The 13844-nt window shown below is 37.8% G+C and overlaps 2 protein-coding genes across 2 annotated transcripts in view; one reads left to right on the top strand and one right to left on the bottom strand.

The window, feature by feature from the left end:
- Nucleotides 1-2545: 2545 nt before the first annotated feature.
- Nucleotides 2546-9753, bottom strand: LOC132853769 (uncharacterized). Its single transcript, XM_060881712.1, has 2 exons — nt 9743-9753; nt 2546-3545 (listed from the first exon to the last, which is right to left on the bottom strand). The coding sequence occupies exons 1-2, from the start codon at nt 9751-9753 to the stop codon at nt 2546-2548; spliced, it is 1011 nt and encodes a 336-aa protein (XP_060737695.1).
- The window catches only part of snrnp200 (small nuclear ribonucleoprotein 200 (U5)), a 42393-nt gene continuing 38275 nt past the window's right edge, over nt 9727-13844 (top strand). Inside the window, exons 1-9 of the mRNA XM_060882488.1 lie at nt 9727-10013; nt 10273-10436; nt 10607-10778; nt 10891-11083; nt 11528-11583; nt 12083-12178; nt 13084-13236; nt 13394-13493; nt 13576-13712. Of these exons, the coding sequence (XP_060738471.1) occupies nt 9969-10013; nt 10273-10436; nt 10607-10778; nt 10891-11083; nt 11528-11583; nt 12083-12178; nt 13084-13236; nt 13394-13493; nt 13576-13712 (1116 nt within the window). The 5' untranslated portion in view covers nt 9727-9968. The remainder of the gene's footprint in view (nt 10014-10272; nt 10437-10606; nt 10779-10890; nt 11084-11527; nt 11584-12082; nt 12179-13083; nt 13237-13393; nt 13494-13575; nt 13713-13844) is intronic.

Here is a 13844-nt window from a genome sequence, read left to right on the forward strand (position 1 = left end):
CCACTGTAAACAGTGTGAGCAGGGCACTGCTTCCCCCTCCTGAGGCGCCGGACGGTTTGCCAGAATTTCTTCGAGGCCAACCGATAGTCCTTCTCCATGGCCTCACCGAACTCCTCCCAGACCCGAGTTTTTGCCTCCGCAACCACCCGGGCTGAAACTCGCTTGGCCCTCCGGTACCTATCAGCTGCCTCTGGAGTCCCCCGAGCCAACCAGGCTCGATAGGACTCCTTCTTCAGCTTGACGGCATCCCTTACTTCCGGGGTCCACCACCGGGTTCGGGGATTGCCATCACGACAGGCACCGGAGACCTTACGGCCACAGCTCCGAGTGGCTGCATCGACAATGGAGGTGGAGAACATGGTCCACTCGGACTCAATGTCTCCAACCTCCCTCGGGATCTGGTTGAAGCTCTGCCGGAGGTGGGAGTTGAAGTTCTCTCTGACTGGAGACTCTGTCAAACGTTCCCAGCAGACCCTCACAGAACGTTTGGGTCTGCCAAGTCTGTCCAACTTCCTCCCCCGCCATCGGATCCAACTCACCACCAGGTGGTGATCAGTTGACAGCTCCGCCCCTCTCTTCACCCGAGTGTCCAAGACATACAGCCGGAGGTCAGATGAAACAACCACAAAGTCGATCATCGACCTCCGACCTAGGGTGTCCTGGTACCATGTGTACTGATGGACACCCTTATGCTTGAACATGGTGTTCGTTATGGACAAACTGTGACTAGCACAGAAGTCCAATAACAGAACACCACTCGGGTTCAGGTCGGGGGGCCGTTTCTCCCAATCACGCCCCTCCAGGTGTCACTGTCGCCATACCGGGCGACGTCACGGACCTCGTTATTAAATTACTCATAAGGGGTATTTGAACCGCTCTTAGTCTGGCCTGTCACCCAGGACCTGTTTGCCTTGGGAGACCCTACCAGGGGCAGAAAGCCCCAGACAACATAGCTCCTAGGATCATTCAGGCACGCAAACCCCTCCACCACAATAAGGTGGCGGTTCGAGGAGGGGCTGGCTAGAGATTGACTTAACAAAACAACACTTTGGGTATTTGACATAACAAACCAATGTTGTTTCAACATAGGGCAAATAAATATACTTTATGAACATATATGCAAATATGGACAAAAAAGACCATATTTGTTTATAATAGTGCTATTGAATATTCTTGATATAAAAGAAAAGCCTTAGATTTACATAAAAAGTAATGTATGTTTAACAAATAACACATCACAGTATGATCACTCTAATTATGGGCATACATGACTTTAATGTTTGCAAACAATTTTTTTCATGTAAATCCAAGAGATTTTGTTTTCAGCATAGGTTGCTAAATGCAAGCCATTTCTAACCCAAATGTTATGGTCTCATATGACCAATTCAAAAGGTCTAATGATTTCATAATTACAAAAGGTCACATAGCCATACCCACAAAACAGCACAGATGTGGCAACATCATGTTTCAGGGCTTTTTCAGTCAAACTGGTGTATAATTTTTGTATGATAATTTACCTTTTAATAATCACTGAATCCTCTGTAATTTTGTACCATGTATAATACTTTCTAAAAGATTGTTAAATGCAATAATATTCCAGGTCATATTTTACTTCAAAAGATTAACACAGTAACACTTTAATCATTAGTGATGTATGTCACTTTATTATTCTCTTATACATGTAGTTAAAATACATAAAATTATTTTGTAGTAATAATACAATCAACATTTAGTGATTTATTCAAGATTGAGATACTACTGGTACAAAATAAAGCTGACAAATTCAGTTACATTCTACTTATATAAAACAAATAATTAATTACAAATAACAATTAAATAATAAGGTTTTTCAAAGGAAACAAACAAAGGAAATCATGAAGAACATTTCTTTCTTACATCATTACTTTAGCATTTTATATTCAGTTTCCTGCCAAATATGAATACTAGCTCTCTGTTCTTACTATGCATAGACACACTGCAAGATGTGTAACATAAGCATGCTAAGCACACAATCAATAGCATGAACAAGTTAATTGTTATGTATCACATATACTTGAATGTTTTCTACTCTTGATATTGTATAGTTATATTGCATAATTGTATTAAAAGCACCATTACAATTACTATTTTTGAGAAATTAGGATATAATTAAAAAGAAAACTGTGGTTGTCCCTGTGTTTGTCCATGCATTTGGGTGTTTGACTCTGGAAAATTCAGCAACAAAGAAAGGTATAAGGTCTGGTTTCTGGCTAGTTTAAATGAGTATTTTGTTTTATTCTGTAATACCTATTCCTGTAATACTATATAACTCATTAAAAACATAAACCTTTTGGGAAGGTACATATGAAATTAGTATGTGAGTCTCAGTGTTTGAAAAGCCGTTGGTTGAAAAATGTTGCTTTGGTTTTGGGCTTCAATAAACAAGACATATCCTATAATGGATTTTTTTTTTAGAAAAACTAGCAAATTAATCATGTTTCTACCTTTATACAAAAAAAAAAAAATAATTAAAAGACACATATAGAGTACCTATCATAAACAACCATCAGTGCTTTGGAGCAGTGTGTGTCACAGTCTTACTTTCTGGTACTTTCATACATCTTAAACAAGAGTACTCCTCTAAAAAGAGGTTATACCAGTGAAGAAACTCTTTCCAGAAGCTCTTCTTTCCATAGATCAGCACAAATCCACTAACTGATGTGTAAATTGTAGTGAAAAGAATGGATAAGCCCATGGTGTTTTCCTTTTTTAAGACTACTGTGGACTGAGTGAAAAGATCTACAATAAGAAAACAAAGGAACACCACCACCAAGGTAAGGTTCATCCTGATCACCCTCATCTGAGTACCTAGCTTGGGAGCATGGGTGCCATTAGTGCTTTCCTTCATGTGGCGTAGATGGATAGATAGATGATACGAGATGGAGATACTACATTTGATCATCAGTATACCTGGAACAATATCTGCACTGACTGCAAGATAAATAAAGTAGCCAAATCCCACAGCCCCATCTGGTATGATTAAACCACATTCTATAATTCCAGCACTGCTGTTGTAAAATGTCACAGTAGTTAAAAGTGGCAGACAATTGGTAAAGCCACACACAAAAATTACAATCACCACAGTAAGAACGTGCTTTAGAATAGCTTCCTGAATGCGTGTGTAACAGTGGATAGGCTTGATCACAAGCTTGGTGCTATAAAAGAAGGTAAGGAAAGCAGTGGTCCACATTATTGAGAATTTCAGGGAGAAAACTAACACCAATAGAATTGCTTCCACAGTGTCATACATACAATTTATGTCCACCTGAACCATTGTCATCCACAAGTAAGAGACAACTTGATGACTGATACTAGCCAGGGATATACCAGTCATTATAGTGTCACCGGGGCATAGATGTAAGTGGTTCTTTCTGCAGTTTCGCTGGTTCACCAATAAGATATAGATATTGAAAAATATTGTAAGAATGGCTAGAAAGCCAGTTAGGAGCCAGATTCCGATCTGGTCAAACATACCAGGCATGATTGATGGTTGTCTTTGTAGGCACCTGTTACATAAGGAAGATACATTGAATGTATATATATATATATATATATATATATATATATATATATATATATATATATATATATATATATATATAATTAAAATTAATATGATCACTGACAAAAATTGTTAAAATAGCAATTCATACTGAAAACATCTATTATGAAAAAGGATTACATTACCTCACGGGCTTTCTCTTGGATTTTAGAGAAGAAAAATTAAAAGCAATATATTTTTCCCCTTTTTTGGACATACAATAGCATGAATCATACTAAAGCTTTGTATGATATTCTGCAATGTAGGCAGGTGCATAATGGTCTTACATTTATACTTAGGATGACTAGTCTCTAGTAATTTTAATATACTGTGGTCAAATGATACATTTGCATTATTGGTCAACTTAACCACCCCAGATATTGTGGTGTGGAAATTCACTACACCTGTGGTATGGAAATGCCTGCATTTGGGAAATCTTCACATACCACACTCACATACAATCTTCACATACCACACTCACTTACATTCACATATGACATACATTAGATATAAGATAGTAAAAAATAACAAATAATATTTCTTTTAAAAACTCATATGTTTATGGTTCTTAAAGATTTTCATTATTGCTAAATTACATTGTTTAGTTCCTTATTTTCATGCAATTTATTTACTTGTAAAAGAGACAGAGCCATTGGCTTATAAAAATGGCACAAAATGGCTTATAAAATATATTTTTCTCTCTAATATGCTTTCAAATATATTGATATTAACTTGAAAATATGGCGTATACATGGTAAGTGCAGAATTTCACTTGCATACAACAGTCCTGGATCCTGATGTTGAAATTATTTGGATATACCCAAAATAAATGAATGTCAAATTTGAGGTTGTACCACTACTTTGCTTGCCCTGTATGTAACCTCCCTTAAATAGTCCTGGGTGATTTTATTAGACTTAATATCCATTTAGGATATTGCCATTCCCTAAAGAATAATAAGATGGATTTTCTGTAAACCACTTTCTGTACATTTACATGTGTATTTGAATAATGCATGAATAGTAAATAAGAATTAATGATTTGGTTTCTAAAAATGTTTATCTTGTCAGGTTTACTCCATTTCATAACATCTATTGCAGGCTTCAATGCCCAGAGCACTCATACACTTCCATGTTCAGTCACCTTCTTTCTGATCACACACATCTACATATTTCCAATCACCTGCACTCACAGACACCACACAAAAGAACTGCAAAATATACTTTCAATTTTATCTCGCCATTACCAAGTCTTTGTACTGTGCACAAATACCTTGTTGCCTTGCGATTTAAACTCTGTATTTTGTCTTATCCATCTGATACAGTTTGCTGATCCCATTTGACTGTTTTTTGGCTCACCTGCTTTTGCCTGATGTTTTAATAACTGCTTGACTTTTTTCTGCCTTTCCTGCATTTGCATCCTACAAGCATTTCTTAGGAACTGCCACAATCATAACAGATCAAAGGGAAAAAATTGTATGTGTATGCACTTCATCCTAGAGTTCACACGCCTTTCATCTTATGATAATATATTACTATGTGAAATATGTGCCTTCTGGTTTGTGGAACAGGGAGAAAAACATATTCAGGGCTTCAGAGACCCCACATGATGGATGGCCAGTGATAGATGTAATGGCTCTCTCCACACTGACATGGACGTTGGGCCTCTATGGTATTGTTCTAGCCTGTTCCAGTGGTTCTGACTCACAGTGAAACCATAAATTTTACACAAACACTCTTATTCTCTTTGGCCTACTATGTCACTGTCCAACAGGATGACAACTAATTAAAAAACTGCAAAAGTCAATAATAAATGTTGTGTGAACCCATATTGCCAGGGGTGCAAGGAAAACGTTGGCAAAGTTACTCCATTTAGCACAAGATCATTTCAATCTTTCTGAAGAGAACCTACTATCACTATAACATTTTATCCAGTCCAAAATACTTATATCCTTGCTCACAGCAAAGCAGCACAAGTTGCATCAAATTAATACTTGAACTGTGTGGCAAAATATTTGCAAGAGGAACATGTATTTCTAAATTATTCCTTACTGCATTCTGCCTCACCGAAACCTGGATTAAACCAAATGACTACAAATGACGGTCTAAATGAGTCTACACCATCAGGTTATATCTATAAGCACGAGCCTCGTCAGACTGGTCGTGGAGGTGGTGTCGCCACTATCTTTAATGATTGCCTTACTGTTTCCCAGAGAACACAGTATAGATTTAAGTCTTTTGAAGTGCTTGTCCTTAATGTTACACTATCGCACACGCACACGAAAAAATCCCTGATGTCTCTTGCGCTAGCGACCGTGTATAGACCACCAGGGCCCTACACCGATTTTCTTAGAGAATTCACAGATTTTCTTTCTGACCTATTGATTAACTTCGATAAAGCATTAATTGTAGGAGATTTTAACATTCATGTTGACGACACAAATGATGCGCTAGGACACACATTCATGGACTTACTAAACTCACTTGGGCTTAAACAAAACGTCACTAGAGCAACTCACCGTCGTAATCATACGCTAGATTTAATAATATCACACAGAATAGATGTCACTGATATAGATATCATTCCTCAAAGTGATGATATCACAGACCATTATCTCATAATGTACACACTACCTGTAGAACAGGCTAACTGCGTTTCACCACATTATCGTCTCGGTAGAACTATTATTCCGACCACTAAAGACAGATTCACAAATAACCTGCCTGATCTGTCTGGACTTCTTGCTGCACCCTTAAACACAGACGATCTAGATGAAATTACTAACAGCATAGGCGCTATATTCACTAGCACACTAGACACTGTTGCCCCAATCAGATTACAGAAGGTTAGAGATAAAACGCTTGCACCATGCTATAATAGTCATACTCACACCCTCAAGAGAGAGACCGTAACCTCGAGCGAAAGTGGAGAAAAACTAAATTAGAGGTTTTTAGAATTGCATATAAGGAAAGTATGTCCAGCTATAGACAGGCTCTAAAAGCAGCCAGGGCTGAGCACCTGAGCAAACTCATAGAAAATAACCAGAACAATCCCAGGTTTTTATTTAGCACAGTGGCTAGACTAACAAAAAACCAAAAATCTGAACACACAATTCCATCTCAGTTCAGTAGTGACGATTTTATGAGATTCTTCACTGATAAAATCGAAAGTATCAGGAATAAAATAGGTGACGCTCAACATATGAGAGCAACTAGCATCCCGGTCTCCCCTAAGGTTCTAAACACACAACTACATTGCTTTACAAGTACAGGTCAGGAAGAGTTAGTTAAACTTATTACTACAGCTAAATCAACAACTTGTTCACTAGACCCCATTCCAACTAAACTACTGAAAGAAGTGTTATATAAAGCCGGTGAGCCTCTTCTTAATATTATTAACTCCTCGTTGTCTTTAGGTCACGTCCCTAAATCCTTCAAGTTGGCAGTTATTAGGCCACTCATTAAGAAACCTAATTTAGATCCTAATGGACTTTCAAATTACAGACCGATTTCACACCTTCCGTTTATGTCTAAAATACTAGAAAAGGTTGTGTCTGTTCAACTGAGCTCCTTCTTACAGGAGAACAATATCCTCGAAGAGTTTCAGTCAGGTTTCAGGCCCCATCATAGCACAGAAACTGCACTTGTTAAAGTTACAAATGACTTGTTCTTAGCTTCGGACAAAGACTGTATGTCACTATTAGTTCTACTTGACCTTAGTGCTGCATTCGACACTATAGATCACAACATTCTCCTAGATCGCTTACAAAATTACACAGGTATTCATGGACAGGCTTTAAGTTGGTTTAGATCCTACCTGTCTGATAGATACCATTTTGTAGAATTAAATGGTGAATCCTCCAGTTTATTACCAGTTAATTATAGGGTCCCTCAAGGATCAGTTCTAGGACCTCTGCTTTTCTCGATATACATGCTTCCATTAGGGAACATTATTAGAAGACATGGGATTAGCTTCCATTGCTATGCTGACGATACACAGTTATACATCTCATCAAAACCAGATGAAATAACTAAATTGTCGAAATTAACTCAATGCCTTAGAGAGATAAAAGACTGGATGAGCTGTAACTTTCTGTTGTTAAACTCTGATAAGACAGAAACACTACTTATAGGCCCAAAAACTAGTACACAGAAACTCTCACAACTTAATTTCCAATTAGAGGGATGTACTGTTACTAGTAGCTCGACAGTGAAAGACCTGGGTGTTATATTAGAGAGTAACTTGTCTTTTGAAAATCATATCGCCCAAACCACAAAAACAGCCTTCTTCCACCTTAGAAATATTGCCAAGCTGAGAAACATCCTGTCTGTATCTGATGCTGAGAAGCTAGTTCATGCTTTCATGACCTCTAGACTGGACTATTGTAGTGCATTACTAGGTGGTTGTCCTGCATCTTTAATAAATAGGCTACAGTTAGTCCAAAATGCAGCGGCCAGAGTTCTCACTAGGACAAGAAAGTATGACCATATAACCCCAATTATATCATCTCTACACTGGCTACCTGTTAAGTTTAGAATTGATTACAAACTGCTGCTACTTACGTACAAGGCTCTTAATGGTTTAGCTCCCATGTATCTAACTAGTCTTCTAACACGTTACAATCCTTCACGCTCTCTGAGATCACAAAACTCAGGACTCCTGGTAGTCCCCAGAATATCTAAGTCTACTAAAGGCGGAAGAGCGTTCTCTTATTTAGCTCCCAAACTTTGGAATAGTCTTCCTGATAGTGTTCGGGGCTCAGACACACTTTCACAGTTTAAATGTAGATTGAAAACTCATCTCTTTAGTCAGGCGTACACATAATACATCCCATAAATATTGTGCACTATCACACTAGACTTGCACATTCTTATGAACAGCAGATATGTTAATCCCTCTGCACTGCTCTTCTCTTCTCTTTTTCTACCCATGCTGAGACACCCATGCTATGATCGTCTTCCGTGCGTTGAAATTTTTGGACCTCCACTGAGACAAGGCTGACTCTGTGAGAACCCTGAGACATCTACAGATCGACCGGCTCCAGTTGGACTCTGTGATACTTGTATATTTGTAACCACACCATCTAGTGTCACCCATATGAGGATGGGTTCCCCTTGAGTCTGGTTCCTCTCAAGGTTTCTTCCTTTACCAATCTAAGGGAGTTTTTCCTTGCCACTGTTGCCTGAGCCTCCTCAGACTTGCTCATTGGGGACAAATACACATACACACATACATACATACACACTGTGAACTGTATATATCTTGAATTTTTATTATATTAATTCTTTATACTTCTCCTTATGTTTATCTTTTGTTCTATGTTTATGTTCTGTAAAGCTGCTTTGTGACAATGTCCATTGTAAAAAGCGCTATACAAATAAACTTGAATTGAATTGAATTGAATAAATTCAGTCAGCAGAATTGCCTGAAGTTCAGTAATGCGTTATAATCAACGCTAAATTTTACTGGGAGTCAATATGAATAAGATAGGAATATTGTGATCATATCTTCTTGTTCTACTATGGACTGAGTGAGTCATTACAATAATCGAACCTAGAGATATGTGGGATTTTTTTTAGGCCTATATGAATTTGTGTAATTGTAAAAGATGAGGCAACATCATGAGTAGTTTTGAGCACCATTACTGTTATTGGTTAAATTAAGTAAGTTTTAACATGACAAGAAAGACAAATTGTTTAAATGAATCTGTTAAACATGAATAGCTTTATATAGCTTTTTTTTCTTAAAATAACATCCATAGTTTGGCGAATTCTAACAGAGAGATACATCTTCTAAAGGTAACTTTAGTCAAGGTCAGATAGACTGTTCAGATCAGTGTTGTTCCCTTCAAACACATGAAATTTTGAGAGAATCCATGCATTTGATAAAGGTTCTGAAAACATAAAGTTCACCCCAGGACAAAGCTAATTCAAAATGAATAAATTAGCTATGATATTAGAATAATTAACATAGAAAAGGGAGGACAGTGTTTGGAAGCAGTGGTTTGTGGGGCTGATAGAATGTTCTTTTTGAGTATCTCATAACTTGTACGAGTCGAATCTCGGCACAGAAATCCCCATTTTACGGGGTGACACCTCCAATCCACATGAGGGCAATATTTCAAAAACGGTTCAGGAAGTACCAAGAACCTGTACCAAATCTACGTAATAGCCATGTCGTTGTAACCGCGTTGTGCTTATTTTCAACGTAGTTCAGTCTCTTTCAGGATCAAAGTGGTAAATACGTTTGGCGTGCAGCTGGAATCTACCATCTTGTCTGATTCTGATTTAATTTTTTAATCAAGATTTCCGTGAAAAAAAATTCTTAGCGAATATTAGCAGACTTTTGTTAGCTTATATTTTTGAGAAGTAGCCAGGATTAAATAAAGTAATGGCGGATGTTACAGCGCGTAGCTTGCAATACGAATATAAAGCAGTAAGTATGATTAATTACTTTACAGTCATTCTTGGTTTCCTTCTATTACTACATCCGCCTTTATTTATATTGATTTAGCTTAAATCCTTACTATAAGAAAGTTAACGCGTGTGCTGTTAATTGTTTGCTTGTTAGAGTAATCGTTAAGGAAAATTTTGCATTTATGTATGTTGCAGTTGTGAAGGTTGTTGCTGTTTTGTTGTTTTTTTTTTGTTTGTTTGTTTTTTTTTGTTTGCTTAATATTTTTTTGGCTCTATAGAACTCGAACTTAGTTTTGCAAGCCGACCGCTCTCTGATCGACCGCACACGGCGAGATGAGCCCACTGGAGAGGTATTATCTCTGGTTGGAAAATTGGAGGGAACCAAAATGGGCGATAAGAGTCAGAGAACAAAGCCACAAATGTTGGAGGAAAGGAGAGCAAAGTATGTGTTAACACTTTTTACGATGCCGCTACAGAATATAACCAATGTGGTGTTCACTTAAATTTCTGTGCATCATTTGTTTTTCATCACGTTTTCTCACCAGAGTAAACTCCTTTTAGTACAGTAGCGTGTACGTATTTCGACAACTGAATTATATCTTCGTTATGTAGGAGACGAAAGCGGGACGAGGACAGGCATGACATTAACAAAATGAAAGGGTTCACCCTTCTGTCTGAGGGCATCGATGATATGGTGGGTATTGTTTACAAGCCCAAGACCAAAGAGACCAGAGAAACTTATGAAATTCTACTGAGCTTCATCCAGGCTGCTCTTGGAGATCAGGTAAGAACTAGTAATTTATATATAACTTGCCCCCCTGCTTGGCTTCCTAAATAAATTAAATTTCTGTGCTGCATTTTGTACAAATTCCCTCAACTGCCTGCTTCCTACCCAGCCTAGAGATATCTTATGTGGGGCTGCTGATGAAGTCTTGGCTGTATTAAAGAATGACAAGATGAGAGATAAGGAAAGGCGGAGAGAGGTTGAGCAGCTGCTTGGCCCTGCAGATGACACACGTTACCATGTCCTTGTCAACCTGGGCAAAAAGATCACGGACTATGGAGGAGACAAGGAACTACAAAATATGGGTAAAACTGGATTTCTGTCAAAGCATGAGAATATTATCAACTGTTTGTCATCCAAATGAAACATCTGATCTAATTTGTTGTGTATAGCATTTAGTAGATGCCCTTATGCTTAGTGACCTAGAGAAGTTCTTTGTAGTCTTGATCAAAACACATCCTTAATATAACAACCACTTAATATAATAAGGCTAAAAGTATATTGTAGTGAATTCCTTTATGACCTTTTTATTGAAATTTTAGTCTTGGTGATTATGGTGGCACAGTGCTTCATAAATCAGTTCATCTAAATTTGACAGCTTTTGTTTTGTTTTATTTCTACTTTCTTGGTTGGGTTGTTTATCAAATCAACCTCTGCTGACTCCTGACTGAAATGCTTGAAAATGTTAGTTGAATCTAGAACTGGTCTTTTTAAGTTTCTTAAATCATGTAATTTTTCTTTTAATACAGATGACAACATAGATGAAACGTATGGAGTAAATGTACAGTTTGAGTCTGATGAGGAGGTGAGTTGTACTTGTATAATTTCATTTACATGCCAATGCTGAAAATTTAGTCTTTGAAAGCTGTTAGACGGTTGAACCCACGTGTACATACACTAATATTCAATCCCAGTTTTCCACAACTCCATACATATAGTACTATATATTTCTTTTTTCATTTATTTAGGGCATTTACTTTGTAATGTCAGAGGTTATTGTAAAACGATGGATTAGAAACAAATTTATTTTAGCTTAAAATTACTTAATTGAAATTCAGTTAGCTGCAATGCATGATACAAATGGGGTTCAGTATTCTGTCTTTGTCTTGCTGTCTTTGAATCTTGCTAGTGGATCAAACAAAATACACAAGCCATTTGTATGCACAAACTTGAAGACTGCATACTCTGAATACATGTGTAGTATTTATTCATCAATTACATAAGTTGAAGCCAGGTTTGAATGTTGAAACACTTCTGTGCAAGAATAAGATATGATTATTATCTCAAATGTGTGTGTAATCTAGGAAGGTGATGAGGATCAATTTGGAGAAGTACGTGATGAAGGCTCTGACGACAGTGAGGGTGAGGAAGCGGATGTGGGATGTACACTGTCTGCAAATGTAAGTAATCAAGCCATCTATATCAGTTTCACTGACTTTCTCCATTTTTAATTAAAATGTGCCTAAATTACTAATTTTATTATGACATTTAAATGTAATTATTTATTTTATGTGTATGGCATTTACAAGCTGTACTTGTCCTGAGTGATTCGGGGAAGTGCTTTATAGTCTCTGTCAAGAACACATGCTCATTCATTCATTTTCTACCACTTATCCAAACTACCTCGGGTCACAGGGAGCCTGTGCCTATCTCAGGTGTCATCGGGCATCAAGGCAGGATACACCCTGTACGGAGTGCCAACCCATCGCAGGGAACACACACACTCTCATTCACTCACGCAATCACACACCACGGACAATTTTCCAGAGATGCCAACCAACCTACCATGCATGTCTTTGGACCGGGGGAGGAAACCGGAGTACCCGGAGGAAACCCCCGAGGCACGGGGAGAACATGCAAACTCCACACACAAGGCGGAGGCGGGAATCGAACCCCCAACCCTGGAGGTGTGAGGCGAATGTGCTAACCACTAAGCCACCGTGCCCAACACATGCTCATATTTACAGGCAATACATGATAAATCTCATTCAATGCAGAGAAATGTCCACATGCATGGGTTATTAAACAAGGGTGAAAAATGCTTGCACTGAGCTTATGAAAACTACAGGTTGCAAAAGAGATTTGAGTGATTATCACCACATTACTCTCATGGAAATTCAAATTATGTCATTAGGCCAATAGCACTGTGTAATGTTAAGTTACCATAGTTTAGTGGTGGTTTTCTTTGTCAATACATCAAAGCACCACTGTTTTCTTTCTTTTTTTTTTTGTAATTGATGATGATTCATTGCCAACAATTGATTGAATTTGATTTTGTTGATGTCAATACTTTTTATTTGTCTAGCTGGGAAGTGCAGGAGATGTGATGACAAATAAAAAGAAAGACCTTCATCCAAGGGATATCGATGCTTTTTGGCTTCAGCGACAGCTCAGTCGTTTCTATGACGATGCTATTGTGTCCCAGAAGAAAGCTGATGAAGTTCTGGAGATTCTCAAGGTAAAAGCCTTCACCTCTTTATTTCCTTTAGAAGTTTTCTCTTTGCATAACTCTTAATGGATGCATGTTGTGTAAGTACCTATAATTGCGCACACGTGTCTTTTTTTTTTTTTTTTTTTTTTTTTTTTTTCCCCCTTTTTCTCCTTTCTGTTTTCAGACTGCCAGTGACGATAGAGAATGTGAAAATCAATTGGTACTTCTGTTGGGTTTTAACACTTTTGATTTCATCAAGGTGTTACGCCAGCACAGACGCATGAGTAAGAGCGCTGCAGACACATTCTTGTAAATTGGACCTGTTCTTTTCAGAATGCTCCATTTATGTTTCCCTTTCTCTTGCAGTCCTGTACTGCACCATGCTGGCAAGTGCTCAAAGTGACTTGGAGAAGGAGAGGATTATGAGCAAAATGGAAGCAGATCAGGATTTGTCCCAAGTTCTTTACCAGTTGCAAGAGACTGAAAAAGAAGACATAATTCGTGTGAGCATGTTGACTTCATTGTCTATAATATTTAAAGCTGCTGAGTGTGAAATTTTGCAGTTTGAAAGTTAGAACCTTTTCTTGCAGGAACACACAGATGTCTGTACACGGTTACATCTTGGCCAAATATTA

The sequence above is a fragment of the Tachysurus vachellii genome, chromosome 11 (assembly GCF_030014155.1).
Source record: "Tachysurus vachellii isolate PV-2020 chromosome 11, HZAU_Pvac_v1, whole genome shotgun sequence".
NCBI classification, from domain to species: domain Eukaryota; kingdom Metazoa; phylum Chordata; class Actinopteri; order Siluriformes; family Bagridae; genus Tachysurus; species Tachysurus vachellii.